Consider the following 24,671-nt stretch of genomic DNA (forward strand, 5'->3'; position numbering starts at 1 on the left):
CCCACCACCACCCTACTGCGTGGAGGTGGGTTTATCAGGGAGCTGGTTTGCCCACAGGAGGGACTGAAGCAACCCCTCTCTGCCCTCTCGCTGAAGCCCTGGGCCAGCAAAGTCATCCCAAACTGATTCTGCAGAAACACAGCTCTGTATGGCTGCCTGGGGAGAAAAAACAGATCAGAATCTGAGACTCTGCTCTAATCCCTGGTGTCCCACCCCCCAGCTGAGGGACCCCTGCAAAGTCACTTCTCGTTCATGCCAAGCATCTGCTGGCTCACTAGGGCTGCCCGAGGGTTCTCTACCCAGCACCCCCCAGGCCTCAGCTTCCACTGAGCCTAGGGCTCTGGCAGAGTTGGTTTCCCTTCAGGAATGATTATTCAAGAGAAAGATGACCGAGTTTTCTGGCCACACCCCATTTCTGGGTGGGATTGGGTTTGGGTCTTTATGATCTCAATCCCTTTGAAAAAAAATCTCTCCTACATTATGTTCCTGTCTGGAGTAGACTTTAGGAGTGACAACTCATAGCCACAGAGGCCTCCAGACCCCCTCACTAGTCAAACCCTAGCTCTACCCTAATTAGGGCCCCCACCCCACCTAATATTCCCCGAAATAAACCTACAAGGCAGTGAGGGTTCCAAATGATGCTCCACAGAGTGACATCAGTTCTCAGGTGTAGAAAACTCACAACTGTCAGTTTACCTGCCTAGTTCATGGACTTGGATAGATGGCTTCACTAGGATAGCTCATTTGGGCCAAGCACCCATCCCAGGACCAGCCAGAAGCCAGGTGGGTGGCAGGGGCCCACACACAGGTCTCTCCCTGGCCAACACTCAGCTTCTCAGCACCCTGTCCCCACCCCTCAAGGCTGCTCACTAGAGGTGGGCCCAGAATAACAAAACCCAGCCCCTGTCTCTCGGCACATGGACACCCAAACCCCCAGGACTGCCCACCGTTTCTTTTCCTCCCCATCAGGAGAGTGGCACATCTTGGGTTCTGAAGGGTTGAATGAGGTTCATGGGCACAGAAGGATCTCAGGTGGTAGGAAGGAAGCACATTGGGAAAGGGCAAAGGAATGAAGGTAAGGAAAACGAGATGGCCAGTCCTCTGAGCAAGGTGTGTGGGATATGGTGGGGAGAGAGACCCTGAGAAAGCACCAAAATCCCACAGCTCTGGAGATGGGAGAAGAGCCCGGTGACTCCTGATGCCCATGCCAGGATACCCACTCTGCAGTTGGCTGGGTTCTGAAGACACCCCATTTTCCTACAACTCTCTACCATGACCACAACTCTGATCCCAAGGACCAAAGCTCATAGTCCTCATCAGAGTCCTACCTTCTCGTCATTAACTACACACCCACACTCACAGAGGGCCCAGTAAAATACGACCTCCCGTGTGTTAAGGGCCACTAGCAAGAAGGAGAAGGGTCTCTGAGAGATGGGCAAGGTTCAACCCTGCTTCCCTGTCTGTTTCTGGCAGAGGTGTGCCCTCATTCCTTACTCTAACCAAAAAACATGGCACAGCAGAAACAAAACGAACATTTCCTTTCTTTTAATAAAATAAAAAGATACTCTGTACCTTCTTCATGCTGGATCCTCAAACCCTGAGTCTCTCTAACACTGTCCATCTGTCTCAAGTACCTACAGGAAACTGAGGTGGCCCAGATGGGACAGGACAGGAAGTGCTGCCATTTTTGCTGGGAAGAGAGAGATCCCCAAGTTTTGGGGAAGCTATGAGTATTCTGTGGTGAAGAAATGGCAAGGGCCTGAGAGCATGGAAGGAAGAGAGAGGCTGAAGGAAGGGAGGGAAGGATGGGAGGAAGGGGTGAAAGGAAGTGGTGCTGGCCTTGGGCCATGTGGGACCTGACTCTCTTGCCCAGGCTGAAGGTTTGGAAGGAGGCTCAGTGCAAACTTGGCTAACATATATATGGCTTTTTATCAATGCTGGGGACAAAAGGTGAAGAGGGAATGGGACACAACTGAGTGTGGGGTAGAAACCCTGGCAGGTGTCCTCCACCACCCATTCGGAATGGATGTCCTGCTTCTTGGCATTCATAGAGAGAAGCCGCCCTAAGGAGTAGTAGGATGGGGCCTCCCCACAGGTCTCCCTGGGCCACGCCAGCTACCCATGAGCTGTCTGGCATGGAAGGCAGAGGAGTGGGAGCTGGGGGGCATGGATCCCAGCACCCCCACCTATCTCATCCAGAAAATCTATGCCAATCTCTCCACCATCCTCCCCCGTCTTACCTGGACCTCAGGGGGACAAGAATTTAAACCTTCCTTTTAGAGTTCTCTGGCTCTGTACAGAAAACCGTCTTCAGATAGTGTTGCTGCACTTAGATTCAAAGAGAAAACAGAAGCAAAAGCATGATGGGGAATAAAGGCCAATGAACCGCATAGCTTATATTCTGGAAAGGGAGAAAGCATCTGTGTTTCTCACTGGAAGGGGGTGAAGAAGACCCAGGAGGTTCATTTGGTCTTTCTAGGTTAATGGGTCTTGTTTCTTCATAGTGTGATGTTAACTGTCAACAGCAGTGAGGTCCCAGGACTGATGGTCCCTGTTAGAATCTGACCAATCTAGTGAATAGTTCATGTCCACGCATGTCCCAGAAACCACACTTGTGGGGAAACCATGCCTGACAGGAGGAAGTCTTTGATGGCCTCAGGGGTTTGGTCCTAGTTCTGGACAAATCCAGTCTCCACATCTTGCCTCCCAAACAGCCACCCACAATGAGTATGGGAGCTGCCAGCATCTGACCAGGACTCTGAGCCCTCTCCACAAGCTGATGTAAGGTCTCCCACTTAGACAGTGGATGTCTCTTCAGTTCAGGGTCCCTGAAGAGCCTTCTCTTCCCACACAACTTCACTGTCCATGGCTCATTCCAGGAATGCAGAGAGATGCCCAAACACACACACACACACACACACACACACACACACACACACACACACGCGCGCGCGCATCATAGGCCACTGTGTTGCCTTCCCTGTCAGGAAACAGGATGTGCCGCCATTTTGTTGGTCCAGAACACTCAAAAAACAGGAAGTGCTGTGACTTCTGCCGAAAGAGGGCCTCGCTCAGGGGAGGCGGTAAGTGAAGCTTTGAAAGAGCAAGAGGGAAACGTGACAGGGCATGCAGCAAGGACAGCTCCTGGGACGATGAAAAGAGCCAGGCTTCTCTTTCACCTGTTAGGGGACTCTCCTCACACGGCCATCAGAGGGAAGTTGGTCTTTAAAAAGAGATGAAGGAAAAACAAGGACACAACCACAAACAAATGAGAAAGAAAACCTCTAAGGTCGCATAACTGAGGTATTGGTAGCTCTGGATCTTGTCAGTGTCTGTGACACGGGGTCCCGGCCGCTGCTGCCTACTTGTTCTTGCCCAGGAGTGCATCCACCTCTTCCTCGGGCTTGAGCGAGTGCCACTGGGCGATGGGCCTCCGGGGGTTGGCCAGCATGTCAGACCAGTGCCGCAGCTCCGTGCCCGTGGCATTGCTGCCCACGAAGATCTTCCCGATGGCTTCGTTCTTGCCCAGCTTATCGTAGTCCAGCACGGTGACCACTACCTGGACTTTCTGCGGGGAGACAAAGGAGGGCGGAGTCGGCGGGTGGAAACGCCAGGACCAAACCCCCCCTCCTCCTCCGTCCTCTACTCCAAACGCTCCGCAAGGAGGTGCCTCCCAGAGCCGCCGGATTCCAGCTATGAACGTAACTTCCGAGACTGAACTCAAATGGAGGCAAAGGCTGCCCTCTTTGGAAGAGCCTTTCCAACGTTCGGCACTTACTGAGCACGGACTGCGCTCCAGCCAGGGTTGGGTGCCTGGAAGTGCAGGGCGGTGAGGACGAGGGAAGGGGTGTACTTCACCTTAACCAAAGCTGCGGACACATACTCAGAAGTTCACAACGCAAAGGGATGGAGGTTATGCTAGAGAGGTAAGCACAAGGTACTATGGGAACTCAGACGAGGTGACAGTCGTCCTCGGGTCAATCAGGGAAGGCTTCACAGAGGAGGTGACATAGAAACTGGGAGGTGAGGGCTGAGGCCTTCTCTAGGCAGAGAAAGAAGAGGATTCCAGGAAGGAAGAGTAGCCTGGGTGGCAGCAGAGAAACACAAGTGTGCACTTGGTATCTTGGAAACAGAAGAAGTTCAGAATCACTGAGGTAGTGTGAGAAGCAACAAGGCAGGAAATGGGGTCAGCAGGGGGCGCCGTGCAGGATGGGGTCAGCTAAGGAGTGTGTATTTTGCTCTTCAGGCAAGCAGCAGGGAGCTCCCGAGGACTTCTGGGAGGAGTGGCATGGATATTTCAGGAAGAGACCCCTGATGTTGAGGGGGGAGATTCACTGGAGGCAGTCGGGGACTGAAGGACTAGGGACCGAAGGGGGAGGCTGGGTGGGTGGGTAGTGAATGCCTGAACCAAGGTGGGGTGGGGGGAATGGAAGCAGGGGCCAGGCTGGAGAGGCACTGAGGGGAGAGAATCAAGAGGACTTGGTGGTCAGTGGGACCGGCCGAGTGACGATCAGGACCTTTCTTCATCCTGCCCCCCAGCCAACTCAGGCTACTCGTGTTCGTCCTTTAGGACCAAGTTTGTTACGGGAAGCCCCACCTTTCCTCCGCGTTTACACACATTGAAGCCCTCATCTCCCTGGGCTTCAGCGGCCTGTCCCCACCCTCCCTCCCGACTGTGAGGTCCTTTAGAGCAAAGGCTGTGTCTTCTACACATTTGTTTCTCCAAGACCTAGCAAATTCCTAGGAAGGTCCTTAGGGAATGCCCAGCAAAGAATGTTGGATAAATGAGAAAGGAAAAAGGGCAGGGGGTCTAAAATGATGCCCAGGTTTCTCACTTGAAAAGAGAATGCAGACAAAGCAGGTTTGGGGTGTGGGAGGGGTATGGGGAAAGGCTAAGGGCAAGATCATTCGCTTAGAAAAGCCATTATATTGGCTTTTGGCACGTCGAATTTGAAACCCCTGGCCAGTACACTTCACGTCTAAAGTTTCCCACAAGGACTTCTCTTGGTCTAACACTATGGCTGAGATTCTCTTGGCACTTTTGCCTCCCAGTCCTGGGGGCAGCGGGGGAGGGAGGCAGGGAGGGAGAGGAAGGGAGGAGGGAGCAGCTCGTTCCAAAGAGGGAGGGACCAAAACTCCAAGAGGATCCAGCACTCTGTAAGCCCCTGACTCTCAGCCCAGCTGGCTCGGTGGGTGTCCGGTGCTGCCACATTCAGATCTCACTCGTGCCCACTCGTGCCCACTCATGGCTAAAATCAGACCTCACCTCCAACATTTACAGAGCCTGCTGGTAGGAGGAAAGAAGGAGAGAGTAGAGAAGAGAAGGACCGAAGGAAAGAGGAGAGAAGAAGGGGGCAAGGGCGTAGCTGGGAGCAGACCCAGGGAGCAGCAGAAATGGGGGCGGGGCTGGCCGAGGCGGAAGTGGCTGCACCAGGGGGAGCAAGAAGAGGAAGAGGAGGAGCTATGCCGCTACCTCCCGGCAGCTTTGGTCTCACAGGCCCAGTGAACACCCATTTACCTCACAGTTCTAAAGGAATGATGGGTAGGGTTGTTTTGAGTGGTTCACAGTCATATCCTCAGAAAAGGAGGGAGTCCTGGGAGGGAGGACCCAGAACGGCACCATGAGAGCCAGAGCCCTTCCCACCGAGCGAGCAAGGTGGCTCGAGGTCTTTGGGGGAGTTCCCTCAAGTCCCCACTGCTGTGCCCCCGTGCCCGAAAACCCGAGCACCTGAATCTGCTCGAAGGGGATCTCAAAGCTGAAGGACTCGTTGAAGTAGGGGTTCAGGGTCTTCTTCTTCACCGTGGTCTTCTTCTTCTTGAGCCTCTTGCCATTCTGCATCAGGTGGATCTTCACGTAGGGGTCTGTGCAGGGAGAATCCCGACCCCAGAGAGGCACCCTTAGCGCCCCATCCTCCCACAGAACGTACCTGCCTGCCCAGAGCACCCACCCCACCAAGGCCAGGCACCCAGCAAGCCCTAAGGCGTAGGGCGCTAAGTCTAAAAGCAGTAGAGTAAGCGTCCAGTTCAGGGGTGACAAAAAGGTTTCACTTCAAGGACCACCGCAGGCTGGTTGGTTGTGGCCTGGTGTGACGCCTGGAGCATTATATTGGGCACATTCCTGAAACTAAGTAAGGCCTTGTCTTTAAGGAGTGAGGCGGTGGTCACTTGATGATATCTGTCCGAAGCCGGGGACAGAGAAATGCTGAAGGCACCACACACATCTGCCATCTCCGATTCAACGCAATCCTCCTGACCTCACAGATGAGAAACCGAGGCCCACAGAACAGGACTGAGGGGCCCCCAGTCACGCAGCAGATCGGTGGCAGAGCTGGGGCTGGTGGCCAGACTGACCAGTTGAAACCCACACTCAGGCCTGAGTCTCGGGAAAGTGTGTGCTCTGCTATCCCACCAGAACCCTGTGCTGTGGGCTGGCCCCACTGCGTGTGCTCCACACCTCCCAAGTCCCCTTCCAAGGTAGGGCCCACAGAGCCCCTCCTGGAGAAGTGTCCCAGGCTGCGGGACGTGACACGGAGGCAAGCTTTCCTACACAATTTCTCTCATCCTTTCCTCCATGGCCCGTACTGCCCAGAGCTGAGTGGGGGTAGGGGACCCGTGGAGAAAGGAGGGAAAGCCGGACGTCTCCGACTCCACAGTCCTGCGCTCAGACCCACAGCTGCTTAGAGATATTCTGCGTATCCCAGGGTGGGTGAGTGCTCTTACAACGGATATGAACAGAGGACTCAGGCCAGTGACCGGCTCGCTGGTGCCACCTAATGGCAGCCAGAAGTTCTGCAGGTACCTGAAAGGCCACCTACGTCCATCTTCTTCAGGTTCTTGGCCTCCAGGATACAGACAGTGAGTTTCCCAGCCGTGGGCACATAGCGCAGAGAGGTACAGATGTCACCCAGCTTCTCTGGCTGTCAGGGGAGAAGAGCAGGACCCAGGTCATCTTAGCCATCCCACTGCCTCTAGCACGGCGGACCTCCAACTTGTCAAGACTAGCAAGGCAGTGGTGTATCTCCAGCCCTCTCAGTGCCCAGTCCCCAGATCTGTCATGTTTAAGAAGGCCTCAGGGCCTCCTGCTGCAGTTCAACAAAACCCAGGAGTCATGGCTGTAGGAGTGAGGGGAACAGAGCACAGGCTGCGGGCAGGTGTGAGTGAGTGATGTCTGTGTGGATCTGGACAGATACGGGGGTATGGTTGCGCTTCCACCCCAGGCCTAGGGGAGGTGGAAAGGGGGCTGGGGTGTGGGTATGGTACCCAAGGGTTCATTTCCAAGGACACTGGGAAACTGAGTATCTCGGATGCCTTCCTCCCGGATTCCTCCCATGCTTGAGATAGCTCCCTGTCAACCATTCCACTTGCAGAGTGATCTGTGGTCTTCAAAGCACTGTGTGTCCCTTTTCTTATATTACTGTCACTGCAACACCTTCATGTAGATAAGCCAAGGGTTCTTTGTGACCAGTGAGAGTCCCACAAAGTCCCACAACAATTTAGTACTAGGGGCAGGATGAAACCTGTTGGACTCCTGGTTTCTAAGAGCGCTGCCAACATCATGCCAGAGCCAAGCTTCTCAGAGAGCAAGTCACTCAGGCCAATAGCCCAGCTCGGGTGTACCAGCCCTGCCTCACACAGCGTGAGCCCCAAGGTAAGGAAGAGCGTCTTCAGTGTCTCTTCCTGCCCCCTCCATTACCACCTGGTACTGCACCGGGCACAGATCAGGGGCTTGGCCAAGACACATGACTGATGCTTGGGAGGAGCAGCAGCTAAAATGGAATATTTGGCACACAGTAGGTGCTCAATAAGTGTTGGGAAAGTGCTTGAATCTGTGGCAGTTGTTAGGAAGACAAGCCCCCATGCTGAGAATCTTTTCAAAGAAATGTGGGCTTTCCTTGTGGGTAAACTGAGGCACAAAGTCATAAATCAGTGGTTCTAAGTGACAGCAGAAACAGGAGTAAAAATAATAATGATGTTCTCCTTTACTTGAACACCTACTGGATGACAGATGCCTACTGGGTGCCAGGTGCATTATAGAGATAAGTAATTCTCATCTGTAAAAACACTACGGGAGACAACCCAGGTCTAAAGAGATTAAGCGACATGCCCAGGGTCACACAGGTGGGAGTGTGGAGCTAGTGCCCTAACCCAGCTCACCTAACCCTTAAGCCTACCCTCTCCCTGTCATGCCAATAGGTGGCAGCCCAGGTGGGCAGCCACATTCATCTTCTACCTTGTCTCTGCTCTCACCTCTTCCTTCTCCCCGCCCTGCAGGTCTCTCCACTCCTCAATGGGCTGGCCAAGGTCCACGGTGTTCATAGGCACCTTCACCTCACCAATGATGTCATGTTTGGAGAAGCGGTCAAAGTCATAGATGGCCATCACCAGAGTTTTGCCTCCTAGCTCCTGGTACGGTACCTGAAGGGCACAAGCAGGATTCAGAGAGGGTTCAAAGCCAACTCATGCACCTCCAAGGGCTGCTGTGGGCAGGTCCCTTGGTCAGAGCTCAGTTCCCTCTCCCCTGCAGGACTCCTGGTGAGTCTGTAGAGACAGAGAGAAGACCTCAGGCTCTGGGGGAGCAGGAGGGTGTGTGTGTCTAGTCCTACAGGAGGCTGAGCAGTGACCTCACACATAAGCCCACAGTCCAGCCCGCCATCGTTCCAGCTGAGCCCATTCTGGGGCCTTAGCCACCACTAGTAACCAAGGAAAGGTCTGCAGAACTCCAACAGAATTCGGATCAGGGAGGGAACTGGCATTATTCTTCCAGCCGGCATCACCTTGAAGGTGAAAGTTTCATTGAAGGCAGGGTTCAATGTCTTCCGATGGACTTTGGTCTCATATTTCTTCTTTTTGTCTGGAAGAAGGAAGACTTTGACATAAGGGTCTGAGGTTCCTCCCATGTCCAGGGCAGGCAATTCAGCAGCCTGCAGAACACCGACGGTAAGCTGTGGAGAGAGAGAGCGAGGGAGGGCCCTGAGTCTCAGGACTGTTCCAACGCCAGCCCTGGCTCCAGACCCAGCACCCACCAGCCCTTCCCCAGAGGTGGGTGGCTGGGGAGGTGGGAATAGGCTGGTGCTTGAGAGCAAGACTGGTCTCCGTCTCCACCCCCCGGCATTTGGATGACATCAGGAGAAGCAGAAATTGAGAGGGCAACTGATGTGTCCAAGGTTGGTGGACAGGTTTACAGCAGAGCCACTCTGGGCCAGGGAACCTTCTCTAGAGCAGGCTGGTGGCCAAGGCAGACTCAATGTTCAGGGATACATGTCTGGGGTTTCCAGCCCACCCCACTCCACGGAAAGGAGCAATGCCTATAAGCTGGGATGGGGATGAGGGGTGTGGATCTGTTTCTATCTCCCTCCCACCCAAGTTCCAGCCCCCTGCCCCATCCCCCACTTTGCCCCCAAGCCCAGCTCTCACACCTGGTTGGCCTGGAAATCATAGTCCAGGGAAAACTGCAGTTTTCCCAGATTCTCTGGCTCTTTCTCCTCCTCTCCTTCACCTTCTCCCTCAGTAAGGCCTGTCTCTGCATCGTCATCGTCCTGTGGAGGCTGGAAGAAAGGAGGGGTGAGTTAAGAGCACGGAGCTTCCTGGCCTGGTGCTGGGGTATCAGGAAGCCAGCCTGTCTGTGCAGACCCTGACCCAGAGCTGGGTGTGGGGCACCAGGAATGAATGTGGCACTGTCCAGGGGGCTTGATTCTGCCCCTCAAAGCCCCCAGATGGCCCCTCAGCACCCAAGACAGTGTCTGGAAGACCCAGTTCTGGTTTTGGTGCTTCTGTCCCTGCAAGACACAGCGCTAGGATGCCAGGAGCTGCACCAATGCTCTAGAGCTTGTTGAAGTGGGGGAGGGGTACTTCCCTTATTAGCTCCTCCCCAAAACTTCCCCACTCACACCCCTCCTATCCTAGGCAAGACTTACCAGAAGTGCAGTCCAGGCATTCAGGAGCACGGTGAGTCCACAAAGGTAAGAAGAGAAAAAGAAAGTGATATAAGAGAACATTCTACAGCTCAGACCAGCCCCTGAAGTCACAGCCACCTGATGAGACCAAGTCGGGCTACACCTAGATAGTTCTTGGAGATCCCCCCCCTCCCTAACTTTGCACTGCAGGCTTCTTTCAGGCACACACACACACACACACGCTTGCACATGTGCAGACACAAGCACTCAAAGGCCATTTTAATCTCTGGCTGATTTATTCAGATCAGGCCCTTCCTTCCATTCTCCATATTGATTTCTTGAGCAAGAGACTTCTAGTCACTTTCAGAACCAATGTGGGCAAAAGAGAAACACACAGGGGCCTTTGTAAACTTAAAAGGAAACACTTGGGTTTATCAAAGGACCTGTCCAGGCCAACTAACCCCCACAAAATAGGGGTAAATAAACCAAATTATTATGTGACTGGAGATGGATTCGACTTGGCGCCTATCTTGGTCCCTCAGGACCATTCTTTTACTTCATCCAAATCCCCACCCACCCCACCCAAGTAGGTGCCTCCAGTGGGATTTTGACCTCTAGTCTCTTCTGGCAGGAAAACACAAGGTCACTCCAATGGTGGCTTTCTGGCGGTTTGGGGGTCTCTCTTTCCAACAACATTTTGTCCCAATAGCCTCTTTGGGTGTCAATATATTATTCTCTTCCTCTGTCTTTTCAAGGATGCGTCCATGATCACACATGAATAAGTCCCCCCTTCCCACCATGGGATAAGTAGACAACATTTTACTAGAGATGGAGCCAATAGGAAAGGCCATGTGGAGTTCTAAGAAGGGGAGCTGGTTGGGGTTTATGAACCAGAAGTCTTTGCTTCACCTTCCAGCACCTGGAATGCTCTCAGCCCCGCCCCCACTGTCTTGTCCTACCTGACCCCCTTTCATGTCTTTCATATTCATGGCATTCTTCATGCCCTTGCCCTTCTCCTTCTTGTTCTTCTTCTTCTTACAGCAGCACTTCTTGCAGATACAGAAGCAGCAGGTGAGGAGCAGGAGGCCAGCAACCACAGCAATAGCGATCAGTGCCCAGGGTGGTACTGCCCACAGAGAGGACCCCAGAAGTCAGCAGTGCTCTGCCTTATAGCCCCAGACCCCAAAGCATCAGCAAAAAATGGGGAGAGTCTATGAAATCTAATGCCCACACTCCATATTTTTTAACCACATACTCATGAGTGATGTACATGCAAGTTGCCTATACTTTGCATGCCTTTTCATTAATACTTGCTCTTTTCTGAGCCTACTGTCCTTATGGATACAGACTGCTAACTGATAGCAGTAAGTATATAACAAGGAAGAACATCAGTTTGTCTCTTGAATTTTGACTCATTTGATCTACGGAAAACTGGCTTATCCCCTGGAAAGAATGGGATGGTCCTTATCTGACTCAAGTATAGGAAAAGCCTCTTTGACCCATTCCTTACGCCCAGGCTTGAGAGGGCTGACCCAAGCCAAAAGGCCAGCTCCTTGAGGACCTAGATTGCAGAGCTCAAATATTTGGGTGTGGGCCCGAGGCTGCTCTCCATGGTCCTGAAGCACCATCTCCCACTGATGGGGCTGCTCCCCTTAATTTATGTCTGGTGACTTGTACCTATATAGCTTTTGCCAAGAATTCGGAAAGCAGGGGCTGGGGGGTGTATTTTCTGCCTTCCACACTAAGGTAGTTTCAAAGTATGACTGGAAAAGTGCAATAATGGTTTCTGTTTCATAATTTTTCATCTTCTTTTGATTTCATCTTTTGACAGTTTTCTAAGTTGTGAGAATTTTTCTCCCTTAGGAGATCAGGGCACATAATAAGCCTCCTTGTTCCCTTTATTAGTGCCCGGGATCCCTCCCCCCATTCCTGAAGTGGCTCCCAAAATAATCCATCCTGGAATCCAAATATTCAGCCAATCACACCCCCAGTGGTGTTCCCCACACTTCCTCAGCTCTGCCCTGCCCACAAGGCCTTGCACTAACCCTGGCCTTGCCACTCCCTCTCAGCCACCTGGGACACTCACAGGGGATCTTCTGGATTTCATTGAAGAATTTCTCCTTCAGCTTGGCAAACATGTCCTCCTTACTCTCTCCAGCGCCCCCACTCTCGGTAGAGTTTTCTAAGAGCCCGGTTGATATTGTGGCAGTGGTGGTGGCAGGAGCCACAATGGGCTCCTGGTTCCTTTTAAAAATGTTCCTCATGGTGGCAGAGGGGATCGCTGCAGATGAGAAGGGAAGGGAGCAGATGAACAACCCAGAGGCCCAAGTGCAGAAAGCTCTGCCCAGAGGACTGGAGAACACTCTTTCAAAAGCTATTGAGAATCCCATTATAGTTCAAAGATATTTCCCATAATATTAACAACTATGTTAAAACAACAATAATAGTCATCATTAAGTTAGTACTTATATGTGCCAGGCACTGTGCATGATCTCCTCTCATCCAAACCATGGCCTAATGTTTGATGATTATTCCCATTTAACAGATAGGAAATGGAAGTTCCCAAGGTCACTTAGATCATATGTTCAGAAACTAATGTTTGAGCCAGTCAGCCTGAGTCCAAGGTCTGTAAATTTAATCACTTTCACACATCTCATTTAAGTCCAACCACACAACGCCAGGAAGGAGGCAATATTCTACTATTAAAGACTCCTTCTTGAGCCTCTCTCTTCCTTAACTTCTTCCGTGACCTTACTCTGCCTAGATTCTCTGCCTGTCTCTGTCACATTCCTGCTGTCATCGACCCTGCCTCAAATCCACATCAACATCTCTGGAAAACAGAGGGAAAGAGGTTGAAAGAGAAGCTGCCCATAATTTTACCATGCAGAGATAACTCAGGTTAGCATTTTGGAGCATTTTATAACAGAAGATTTTCAGAGTGTGTCTTACATGTTGAGACCAGATTACGTGTGATTTGACATTCTGCCTTTTTTTAAGCATAAGGTTTTATTATAAGCCTTTGCCTTTGTCATTAAAATTTTTCCTTTATTGTTGAATAGCTAACTAATACCCATTACATGGAAGTACCATATGTGTTTAATATTCCACTATTAAACATTTAGATGGTTTCCAAGTTTTTGCTGGTAAAAAATATTACTGTGGTAGCATTCATTTAAGGCAGAGGAATGGCCTGCTCTGTTAACAGTGGGGCTATGGCAGCACTTTCAACAATAGCAAAATCATGGAAAGAGCCTAAATGTCCATCAAATGATGAATGGATAGAGAAGATGTGGTATATATATATATATATATATATATGTATGTATGTATATAATGTATGTATATATATGTATATATATATGTATGTATATATATATATAAAATAGAATACTACATGGTAATGAGAAAGCATGAAATCTGGCCATTTGTAGCAATGTGGATGGAACTGGAGGGTATTATGCTAAGTGAAATAAGTCAGGCAGAGAAAGACAGATACCATATGTTTTCACTCATATGTGGATCTTGAGTAACTTAACAGAAGACCATGGGGGAGGGGAAAGGGGAAAAAAATTACAGAGAAGGAGGGAAGCAAACCATAAGAGACTCTTAAATACTGACAACAATCTGAGAGTGGATGGAGTGGGGGGAGAGGGAAAAGTGGGTGATGGGCATTGAGGAGGGCACTTGTTGGGATGAGTACTGGATGTTGTATGGAAACTAGTTTGACAATAAATTACTTACTTTTTTTTAAAAGTGGGGCTATGAGAAGATAGCTCCACAGACTTTGGAGGAGGTGAGGCGGAGCCTAGGGACCAAGAGAAGGCTGGTTCAACAGACGAACCAGAAATGACATGGACCCACATGAGAGTAGGAATGTAGGGGATGGAGCAGAGAGGACAAATGTAAGAGCCGTTCATTCATTCGTTCAACAAATTTATTGAACTCATGCCATGCTTCCCTTGTGGAACTTACCATAAAGTGGATTAAATAATTGCACATAAGTGAATGTAAGATTGTAATTCTGAGAAATGCCACAAAGGAGAGATACTCGGTGGTATGAGTTTATCTTGGGGCATATCTGACCTAATCTGGGAAAGAAAAAATGCTTTCCTGAGGAACTGACTGAGACCTGAAGCATAGTGGGAAGTATCCAGGTGAGGAAGGGAGGAAGGAGCAGCCTAAGCGAGAGAACAGCACGTGCAAAGGCCTGGAGGTGGGAAGCAGTGTGATTAGTACAGAACCTGAAGGAAGACCAGAGTGAAAAGAGCATGAGTCAAAATGGGGCTGACAGAGTGGGCCAGGCTGGCCCGGGCACATAATCTCACAGGCCACGGCAGAGTTTTGTCTTTACCCAAAGAGTAATGGGAAGCTGTCAGAGGGGTTTAAGGAGGCAAGTAATGTGTACAAATTTACATTTTGAAAATTGTACTTCAGTGGCGGTGAGTAAAAGCCTAGAATGCACCATGACTCCAGAGGGAAGGAGAAAGAGTTTAAAACAGCCAATAATGGATGTCTTGTCATCCCCAAGTTCCCATGAAAGTTCTCCGGTGTTCCTGGGGAGTCACCAGAGGGCAATGACATACAGGTGCTCGGAGGGAATACAGGGCTGTTAATAAAACAGGGCACAGATCAGAGGCTTTTCCAAGGCCTGGTGCCTGGGCGGCCCTTTTAAATCCACCATCAACAAAAGACATGAGGACAAAGCTGCCCAGATCCAAGGGGACAACGAAGATGCTTGAGAACATGGCTCTTGATAAAAGGCAGGTGCAGGGCCATGCGCCCGGAGATGGATGGGGCAGATTCAGGGCCCACCTGCTCAGCTACACATCTAGAAAGTGTTTGGGGTCATCCTACGCTTCTCTCCTGCCATCACCACTACATGCAAACTTTTCAGCTCTACTCACAATGTTTTCCAAATTTGGCCACTTCCCACCCCTCTACCTGGAGTCTTACAATAGCCACCTGTCTGGAAGCTTCCCACTCTCCTCTGCTCAGCCTAATCTAAGCACTGCAGCCAGATCCATTTATTTTAAACCCTCCAATGGCTTCTTCATCACTCTTAGATAAAATCTTCGCATGGCCTGGCCTCTGGCCCCTGGCTAGCTCCCCAGATGTATTTCCTAGCACTTCTGCTGTCAGCCCTCAGCTATTGCCATGTTGGCCTTCTTGCTGCCAGTCACGGGCTCACCGAACAAACTCACAGCCTTTGCACTTACTTTTCCCCCAGCCTAGACTGTTCTTCCTCCAGAAACCTCCATGATCTCCTGGATGTCACTTTCCTGGCAAAACACCACTCCCGGAGAAATCCTATTAAGGGCTGAGTGTCTGTGTCCCCCCAAAATTTATATGTTGAGCTCTAATGTTCAATGTGATAGTGTTAGGAGGTGGGACCAGGGAGGTGCTTAGATCATAGGGTGCAGCTCACGAATGGGGTTAGTGCTTTAGAAGAAGAGGCCAGAGAGCTAGCTGGAAGTCGGCAGTCTGTAACCCGGAAGAGTGCTCTCACCAAAGCCCAATGTTGTCAGCACCCCAATCTCAGACTTCCCAGCCTTCAAGGCTGTGAGAAGTACATTTCTGTTGTGGATAAGCCTCCTCATTTGTGGTGTTTTGTTATAGCAATCTGAGCTAAGACACCCACTAGCAGCTTTTTCCTCTCCATTGCCACCCCAGACCACTAAGCACTGCTGGCGAGCATCCATCATGGGGGCAGCTGGGCACCCCATAGATTCTCAACACCACCCAGCCCTTCAACTCTGAACAGAAACCTTAATATATGCTCCCCATTCACTCACTCTGCCTCCCTTCACAATGGACACTCCAGACTCTCTATTTCATAGTCCTGTGGCTTGCCCATGGCTCCAACACGTTGCCTGTTATTATTAGAAGCCACTGAAGTCTCTGACACTGTCCCACCCTGCACCAAATCACAGACCTTCCTGCATATTAACCACCCTCTCTTCCTGACCTCCTGTTTCGGCTGAGTACTTACCTCCTATTTAAAGCCAATCCTCCTATCTCAGAGGGGTCCCCTCTGACCTCAGAACCTTTCCTGGTCAATCATTTTGCTCAGATCTAGTTGACATAGTTTTCTAGTACCTGCGCAATGCTATTTTCCTCTAGACCACACAACCTCTCAGATGGTAGAGGATACATTTTTAGGAAAAGTTATTTGTATGATCAGTAATTATTTTAGAACAGTAAATGTTTTCATTTGAGCTACTATCATATTTTTAAGAGATGGCAGTTACTGAGTGAAACAAAATGAATGGAATGTGCAAATAACAGGAACAGGAAAGGTTGAGCATAAGAAAGATTCCCTCTGCTGAATTCTTCCCATTTTAAAATACCACCAGTCAGGCAATGAAGACCCCCCCCCCACTCCTCCTCATTCAGCTGCCTCAGTCTCCCCTTCCCTTCAGGGCCACACTCCACCACGTGGTCTCCATTTCCTCACCCCCAACTCTCTCCTCAGCACCCACACTGCGGCTTCTGCCTCGTCACTCCACGGAAGTGGCTCTCTGCACAATCGCAGGTGATCACAAGGTCACTAAGCCCAGCAGAACTTTTCATTTGGTTGTACTTTACCTCCCTCACATTCACCTCCAACTGCATCTTGATTTCCATCATAATTCAGACTCCATCGGTTGCCTCGAGGTTGGTCCCCAAGGCTTCTCTTCCCAGGCCAAGTGTCCCCCTAGGTGACCTCTTGCACACCTGGCCTCAGCCACATCCACATTCTGATGGCTGCCAAAGCACGACTCACTCCTGAGCTCCAGGCCCAGAGGTCCAGCTGGGCCCTTGACATACCTAGGCTGCCCCCCGTATTTCCTCTTGCTCACTTCCAATCAGTTCTGCAGGTACCACCAAAACAATCTTCGTAAACATGAATCTGATTGGGTCACTATTAAAAGCCATCTTAGGGACACAAACCACAGCCCTGAAGGTGTCCTATAAGGCCCTTGTGTTCTGTATCCAGCATCATTTTCTCTTCCCCTGCCCTAGGTCTCTAATGCCAACCACACATGCCTCCTTTTATTTCTTCTAATACACGTTATGCACCCCCAACACACACACTATGGGGCCTTTGTACATGCTATGTCCCACTCCCCAGCTTCACTGAGCTAATGTCTACACATCCTTCTCAGCTCAGCTCAAATGGCACCTCCTCCAGGAAGCTTTCCCGACCACAGTCATACCTCCTCCCACCACTCCCCGCTAGGTCAAGGCCTGATATGTTTTCATAGCTCTGTCCTTACCTTCACGTCACTTACACAGCCTGTGACTATTTAAGCAGAGACCACACTTGTGTTGTTCTCCACTGCAGCTCTGGCCCAGGGGTTGGTAAACTATGACCCATGGGCCCCATGGAGCCCATTGCCGAATTTTTGTAAATAAAGTTTTATTGGAACACATTCACACTCATCCCTTTACACATTCTCTCTGGCTGCTTTCGCACAACAACAGAGTTGAGTAGGTGTGACTGAGATTGTATGAGTTGTAAAGCCTAAAATCTTTACTGTCTGGTCCCTTTAAGGAAAACTTTACCGACCCTGCCCTAGCAGATACCATACTGTCTGACATATGACAGGCACTCAGTAAACATGTGATACGTGAATGAAAAAATGAATGGGCAGAACCCAGACTCTAGATCACTGGACACATTATGTCATTTCGCAGATGACACTGCAACCCGTCCTTCCAGGGTCACCCAGTGCATTAGTGCCTATGACTCTGCCTCAGGTCTCTTTCCACAGGCTACTCAAGGTAGCTGCTCCAAGTCACCAGGCTGGGTCCAGGGCACTCTCCCGAGGCTAGGGGAGCATGTGCATGCATGCACGTGTGTGGGCGCGTGATAAGACTCCAAAGTCGGCACAGGCAAGGGGCAGTGTGCACAGGTCCTCGAGCCGCCCACCCTCCCTCTCCCCTTGCAGCCGGCCTCTCAGGCTAGGGGGTCGGACACATTCCCAGATGAGCTGTTTGACCCTGGGTGGTTTCTTTGACCTCCCCGATCTTAGACTGCTGAACTGTCAAACAGAGTTTGCATTCCTAATGCCTTCAGTTGAGGCGAAGATTAACGGGGGTGCTGAGTGCCCATCCCCGGGTGAGTGCCCAGAGCACTGAGCAGTGTTTCTCATCCTTCCAAGGCTGCCCTTTGGGCATTTCTTCTCGGGAAATGCTCCCTCCAGTGTGACTCAATGACTATTATCCCTTAGCTCTTCTGCGTCTTTTCCAGAGTCGAGGAAGTTAAAAACCGTAAAAAGAGAGAAAGTAGAGCAAGCCTCCTTCCCCCCAACTCACGACCCGCTGGTGCCCTCCAGAGGACCCCCCAAGCCCTTCTGCCCCCCCTGAACCACCCTGGGGCCCTTTGCAGCCCCCCATTCTCAGGGGGGCCTTTCTACCAGGACAAGGAAGATGGGAGACTCCTAGCCAGTCTCCCCTTTCCCTCTTTTCTATCTCACATCTGTTCTCAGTCCAGCAGGCAAAGGGGTCCTATTACTAAACCAAAACTACAGTGGCTCACTTCCCTCAAAGTACCCCGTCCTCACACATCTTCCAGGCCCCCCACGCCCATCTCCGTGCCCTCGCTCCTCCCCCTTCGCTCTCTTCCTTCTCTCCTCTGCCTCGTTGGCCTCCTTCCAAATCTTCGCACATGCCAAGCACACTCCTAACTCAGAGCCTTGGCACCTGCTCTTCCCTCGGCCTAAAACACTCTTCCCTGTAGACCCCACATGGCTATGTCTTCAGCTCAGCGAGGTCATCTGTGATGACCATTTTTAAAAGTGCAGATTCCCCCCAACCACTGGTGCCTCTGCCTCCCTTATTTATCTTTCTCCACAGCACTTATCACCAACCGACACGCCATACACTTCATCTGTGTCTCCACTCACTACACTTTAAGATTTACAAATACAGGGATTTCTGACTAGCACATAGTAGGCTCTCAATAAATATCTCTTTGGGAATGGATGAGTCACACACGCTTCACGTCCACAATGCCTGTGCTCTCTCTCTAGCCTCAGACCTCCCCCAGTGGTGAATGTTTGTGACATCACCAACCATTTCTTAAGCATTTCTAAAAACAACTTTTATGTTCCCTCCTGGGGAATTAAGGGGTCAGTTTTTTCTTCCATCCTTATTCCACCAGAAGCTAAGGAAACAAGCTGGTGAAAACTTGGCACCCGTTCCCAATACTCCTATGGAAAACAGAGGCCCAGAGAGGTGAAGTGACTTGGCCAAGGCCACACAGCCCATGTTGCTGGCAGCCCTGGGAGCAGAGTCTAAGTCTCTGGAACCCCATGCAGCTCCTCCTCCTCCAGCCCAGCTGCCTCCTCCATCTCCAGGACTCTTCCCCACACTAGGACTCAGGCTTCGGGCATCAGCGCACAGGCAGAGCCAAGCACAGCAAGGAGAAAAATCAAAGCCTCGGGGATTTATAGCTACCTTGGCCTCTCTTGTGGCTCAGGCTGCAGTCCTGGGGAAGACAGCCAGCTGGAAGGGTTGAGGATGATAAACGATTTGAGGCTCCAGGGGCTCCCAGGACAGAGTGAACTCCTCTGTCTGGTCAGAGTCACCAGAGCAGGAAAGCATGAAATAGCGTCATCAGGCAGGGATGGCTACAAGGTGCTGTGACACCAACACCAGGACATCTGGGAGATAGGCTGGGGGCTGGGTGGAGGCACCTGCTCCAGGCCTGCAGCGAGAGGGGTCAAGGTCTGACAGGGAGGGGAGGGGTTGGGAGACCCAGATAGACAGGGGAAGGGATGAGGAAGGGTCTGGTTCCTGGGAGCCTCTGGGGGGGTGGGAGCTTGTCAAAGTGCAGACCACCCCCCACGACACCTCGCCCTCAAAGCCTGCTCAGCAGGCTGGAAGTGTGGCCCAGGGACCCGCAAGTAAGTGCCCTGGCTCACCCCGATGCAGGTGGTCAGTGGCCATGCTGTGGAAAATGAGGTTCTGAGCATTCAGAAAGACTTGCCAGGGGAAGTAAAAGTCCAAGACCAGGGGTTGGAAGGAAACTAAGCCTTGAAGGCCCTGTGCACCTGGACAGTGCCCTCCACCTGGCTTCCATCAAAGGCTGCAAGAAGGAAACCTCAGGTCTCTGTTCCTGTTCTCAGTTTATCCACCTGGAAAGGCACCATTGTTAGCTCCATTTCAGAGAAAAGGCAAATTCTCCTCAGCTAAGTGCCTGCTCAGCAGTCAGCATCAAGATTGGAGCCTAAGTCTGCCTGAGGCCAAGTCTGCTTTCCGGATCCCCATGCCCCCTGGGTGGGGCTGGGGGGCAGGCCTCTGGGGAAGCTCAGGAAGACAGGGTTTTCCACAGTGAGGAGCAGGGGTGGAGCGGAAGCCAGGTAGCTAGCTGGAGCTGAGAATCCATGCAGGTTTTCCCTTCCTCCCCCAGCCCATTGACTGCTGTCCATCTGTCTGTCTGTCCAGGATGGCCACTTGGCTCCTGTGGACAGTCTCAGTTCTGGGCGCTCTGGCCTGTCCCCCTCCTCAGGGGAAGTCAGTCTCACTCTGGGCGGCAGCCGCCACTCACCTAGCCCTCCGCACCTGCACATACCCCTCCCCAGTGTCCTCCCCGCTCGCTTTAGGCTTCACCGTCCTCCCTCACCCCTGCACTGTCACTGAGAAAAAGCAACGATATGGCCATTTCAGTCAAGCTCTGCTGGACACCCTGGCCAGGGTTGGAAGTGGCTGCACCAGGAGGGGTCGGGCTTGGGTGAACGGGGCCAGGCGGGGTGGTATGTGCAGTCTAAGGGTCCTTGCACTCTTGATAACACGCTGGGATCTCTGACCACCAGCCAGCTGCCTCTACCCCGCTCTGGCAGCGTGAACAGCCACATCTGGCCTGGTGGCCGGGCACGGGTGGGGAGGGTGTCGGGGAGCCAGTGACAACCTGGTTGACTACTCCTTTATCTAATCCCTTTTTCTCTCTGTCACATAGGACAACCCAGAGGAAGAGGCCTGAAGCAGAAAAAGGAGCAGGACCAGGGGTGGGTATGAAGAAGATCAAATGAACAGGGAGCCTTGGGGTACACCAAGACAGGGGTACACCCTCTTCTCCAGAGAGCCCTCCTAACAAGCAGAAACAGCATGTGTCTGGAGGCTGTCTCCCCTTGACTCCAAACACTGAGAGGTGCTCGGAGCTGAGTGGTAATCCTTGTATATAAAGGGAGATGCCGCCGTTGACCACAATCTGTCAGGTAGGATGGAAGGGGGTTAAACTAGTTGTAGAAGCTGGGGTGAGTTCGCTTCCCACACACTCCCACTCCCAGAAGTTCTCGAATACTCTGCTTTTAGGACCTTTGCTCTGCTCGTGGTCAGCTGATGTGGGAGCATCGTGGAGGCTACGGTGCTTGGGGCTTCACTCCCTGGGTGCAGACATGGGATGATCTCAAGAGAATATTAATCAAAAAATGAATATGCACAAGAGCAAGCATAATATCTGTAGGGAAAATGGGGAGATGTGTGTATATAGGTGCTTAGATACTCACAGACTGGCTCTGGCAGGATGCACAGGGGGCTGGTGACATTCGCTGCTGCTTCGGGGGGAGCATTTGGGAAGGAGTAGGTGGTGCACATTTCACTGCGCACCCTTCTGTATTTTTTTGATTTTGAACCACACAAATATATTTGCCTATCCTCTCCCCAACCCCGAGGTGCTTTGGAATCAGGAGCCCAGTTCCCAGGCTTCCAAAAGAGAGAACAAATGAGGGGCTTAGGGAGCTCACCCAGGAATCACCCAGCTTGTCCCAGGCTGGGCAGCATCATCAAGACATTTGCTGTCTCGCCCGGAGGCCACTCTGCTCCTCCTGTGCCCTAGAATGGGTCAGGAGCTCCGAAGCCCCTCACTCTCCTCCAGCTGGCTTCTGGGCTCCACCGATATCCTCCCATATGAGACCCCCTTCAAAATCAGATTCCTGGGGCGCCCAGGTGGCTCAGCCTATTGAGCGTCCAGCCCTGGCTCATGTCATAAGGTAATGGCTTGTGAGTTCGAGCCCTGCATCAGGCTCCCTGCTGTCCGTGCAGAGCCTACTTGGGACCCTCTGTCCCCCACCTTCTTTGCTCCTCCCCCACTCATGCTCACTTTCTCTCTTTCTCTCAAAAATGAATAAACATTTTTTAAAGAAGTTCTGCCCTTTCAACTATCTCAGCACTTTATATCAGGTATCACCTTAAAAAAATCGGAGGGTGCCTGGGTGGCTCAGTCAGTTAAGCATCCAACTTCAGCTCAGGTCATGATCTCACAGTCTGTGAGTTCGAGCCCCATGTCGGGCTCTGTGCTGACAGCTCAGAGCCTGGAGCCTGCTTCAGATTCGGTGTCTCCCTCTCTCTCTACCCCTTTCCTGCTTGCACTCTGTCTCAAAAATAAATAAACATTAAAAAAAATTTTTTTAATCGGTCTCTGACCCCACATCAAACATGAATAAGTTTGATCCCCACCCACCACCCAAAGCACATGTGCGCATGCACACACACACACACACACACACACACTCATACTCACTGCCAATTGCCACCCCAAACCAAGTCAATATGATCTGGGACCGTACACTTCTCTGGATTATCACACTCGGGCCTGGCCTCCGTTAATACAGATAATGGGGAGCTAACTGGATACAACTTATTAATCCCTCCTCATGTTGTCTTTGCAGAAACCGAAGTAATGGGATGGAAATAGGTTAACCAGCAAGATGCCTCTCAACAAAGCCAGCAGGCTAAAAAGATGAATGCCTAAGGGTAAGTTTATTTCTTTATTTTTGAACCCACACTCCAGTCTGACATTTGGTCCTGGGAGGCAGGGGATAAAGTTTTAATGAATTATTTTTCTAGCCTATTTGGAAAATAAGTTACCCATTTCTGTGAGCTCCTTGTGTACGAGGGCCTGATGAGCCTTCCTGGGTCAGGCCACCGCACCTGCACTTTGGAACAAGGTTACCACCGCTGGCACAACAAAGCAGGGCCTGCTCTTGACTTAGCTCTGGGGACGCCACCCACCCCAAGGTTCCTGAAAGCCAGAAAGTCCTTCCCAGGGCTAGTATCCAAAATCTACAAGGAACTCACCAAACTCCACACCCCAAAAACAAGCACTTTCAACAATACCCAAATCATGGAAAGAGCCTAAATGTCCATCACCCGATGAATGGATCAAGAAGATGTGGTATATATACACAATGGAGTACTACATGGCAATGAGAAAGAATGAAATCTGGCCATTTGTAGCAACGTGGATGGACCTCGAGGGTGTCATGTTAAGCAAAATAAGTCAGGCAGAGAAGGACAGATACCATATGTTTGCACTCATAAGTGTAACAGGAGAAACTTAACCGAGGACCACAGGGGAGGGGAAGGGGGGAAAAAGAGTTAGGGAGCGGGAGGGAGGCAAATCATGAGAGATTCTCGAATACTGAAAACAGAGGGCTGAAGGGGGAGGGCAAAAGAGGAAGGGGGGTGGTGGGCATGGAGGAGAGCACTTGTGGGGATGAGCACTGGGTGTTTTGTGGAAACCAACTTGACAACAAACTATATTAAAAAAAAAAAAAGAAAGTCCTTCCTAGTGTCTAACTTTAATCTCTCCTGCTGCAATGACACTCATTTCCCTTCTTTTGCATCTAGGCTGAGATCAGCAAATCCCAGGCCACAGAGAGGAGGCCAGGACTGAGTCCTCACTCTGCCACTCCATTGCTGTGTGTAACCCTGGGCGGTCCGCTAGTCTCCCGAGCATCTGCGGCACATCCTTAAGTAAGCCCCCCGCTCTGCCAGCCTGTGATGACAAAGGCAGGGGCTCCTGTGTAAGGCCCCCAGAACCCTGCACACCTACCTCAGGGTCCTTGTCTCTGAACCTAGACTCAGGGTGTGGATATTCTTCTGTCACAGACAAATTAAACCCTGGACTGTGAGAGCTGAGGGCACCTGGCATGACATTGCGCCCAAACCCCTAATCTGAACAATGAGGAAACAGCGCCCAAAGGGACGTGAGTTATCTCATGTCACTCAAGTAATGTGGCAAGTGGGGACAGAGCAGCCTGAGCTGTCCAGTCCCTGACTCCCTGCTCTTTGTGCCCATCCCCCGCTCCCCCCCAGCAAGCCCACGGGTTCCAGTTCATCCTTGGTTAATGACAGCCGGGTGCAGGGGGTGCAGGGGTGGAGGGCAGGGATGCCCCCATCAGGCCAGGTCCCTGGGCCCCACTTCCCTCTACCATGCCAGCCAGGACCCTAGCCGGGCCTAGGACAGGGGAGCCCCGCATGGAGGGGAGAGGAGCTGGAGTCCAGACTTTCCGCAGGGAGCGAAGACTACCGCAGCTCACTCCAGCAGAGGGAAAGCTGCTGAGTCACCTCCCGCCACGCCGCCGCCGCCGCCGCCGCCGCCGCCGCCGCCGCCGCCGCCACCACCACCAGCCCAGAGCAGCCTGAGGGGGCCCTCCAGCGCAGGGTCCCTCTACCCCTAGACCTGCTGCGTTCCCTGCTCCTCCTCCCAAGACTCAGAGTCCTGGGCCTTTGCCCAGAGCCCCCACTGCCCAGCACCCGACAAAGTGTCCCAAACCCACAGGCAGCTCTTCTGGGGCGGAGGAGAGGTCTTCCAGGGGGTGGGTGTCAGGATACTTGGGGACAAGCTGGGAAGGGTGGGGGATCCTCGATGAGTGACCAAGTGGGGATATGCCCGAAAGCTTGGGGACGACCAGCAGGGCCCCGGGCTGTCTGGTGCTGAGGGGGCGCCGGAGGTCTGCCCCCCAAAGTGTCACTGAGCCTTCGTGTGGGGGGGGGGGGAGACTGTGGGCA

At 51.8% G+C, this 24,671-nt stretch overlaps 1 protein-coding gene and 1 long non-coding RNA gene across 9 annotated transcripts in view; one reads left to right on the forward strand and one right to left on the reverse strand.

The window, feature by feature from the left end:
* Positions 1 to 1,530: 1,530 nt before the first annotated feature.
* SYT2 (synaptotagmin 2) overlaps positions 1,531 to 24,671 on the reverse strand; it is a 105,291-nt gene continuing 82,150 nt past the window's right edge. For all 5 annotated transcript variants that reach the window (XM_029935483.1, XM_029935484.1, XM_029935485.1 and 2 more), the window contains 8 exons: positions 11,980 to 12,174; positions 10,853 to 11,019; positions 9,417 to 9,536; positions 8,775 to 8,942; positions 8,248 to 8,415; positions 6,800 to 6,917; positions 5,729 to 5,862; positions 1,531 to 3,568 (listed from right to left, as the gene is read on the reverse strand). In XM_029935483.1, coding sequence (XP_029791343.1) covers positions 3,362 to 3,568; positions 5,729 to 5,862; positions 6,800 to 6,917; positions 8,248 to 8,415; positions 8,775 to 8,942; positions 9,417 to 9,536; positions 10,853 to 11,019; positions 11,980 to 12,157 — 1,260 coding nt within the window. In that variant the 5' untranslated portion in view covers positions 12,158 to 12,174 and the 3' untranslated portion in view covers positions 1,531 to 3,361. The remainder of the gene's footprint in view (positions 3,569 to 5,728; positions 5,863 to 6,799; positions 6,918 to 8,247; positions 8,416 to 8,774; positions 8,943 to 9,416; positions 9,537 to 10,852; positions 11,020 to 11,979; positions 12,175 to 24,671) is intronic.
* On the forward strand, positions 3,110 to 24,537 carry LOC115288295. Of its 4 annotated transcripts, XR_003906923.1 has the most exons (9): positions 3,110 to 3,926; positions 8,272 to 8,406; positions 8,859 to 8,937; positions 9,904 to 9,959; positions 12,658 to 12,791; positions 20,836 to 20,884; positions 22,547 to 22,631; positions 23,508 to 23,633; positions 23,769 to 24,537. It is a non-coding gene; the product is annotated as an uncharacterized LOC115288295 (long non-coding RNA). The 4 variants fall into 4 exon arrangements; XR_003906924.1 differs by lacking the exon at positions 12,658 to 12,791; XR_003906926.1 differs by lacking the exons at positions 3,110 to 3,926; positions 8,272 to 8,406; positions 8,859 to 8,937 and adding an exon at positions 9,508 to 9,561.

Source organism: Suricata suricatta, chromosome 3 (genome assembly GCF_006229205.1).
Source record: "Suricata suricatta isolate VVHF042 chromosome 3, meerkat_22Aug2017_6uvM2_HiC, whole genome shotgun sequence".
NCBI lineage: Eukaryota > Metazoa > Chordata > Mammalia > Carnivora > Herpestidae > Suricata > Suricata suricatta.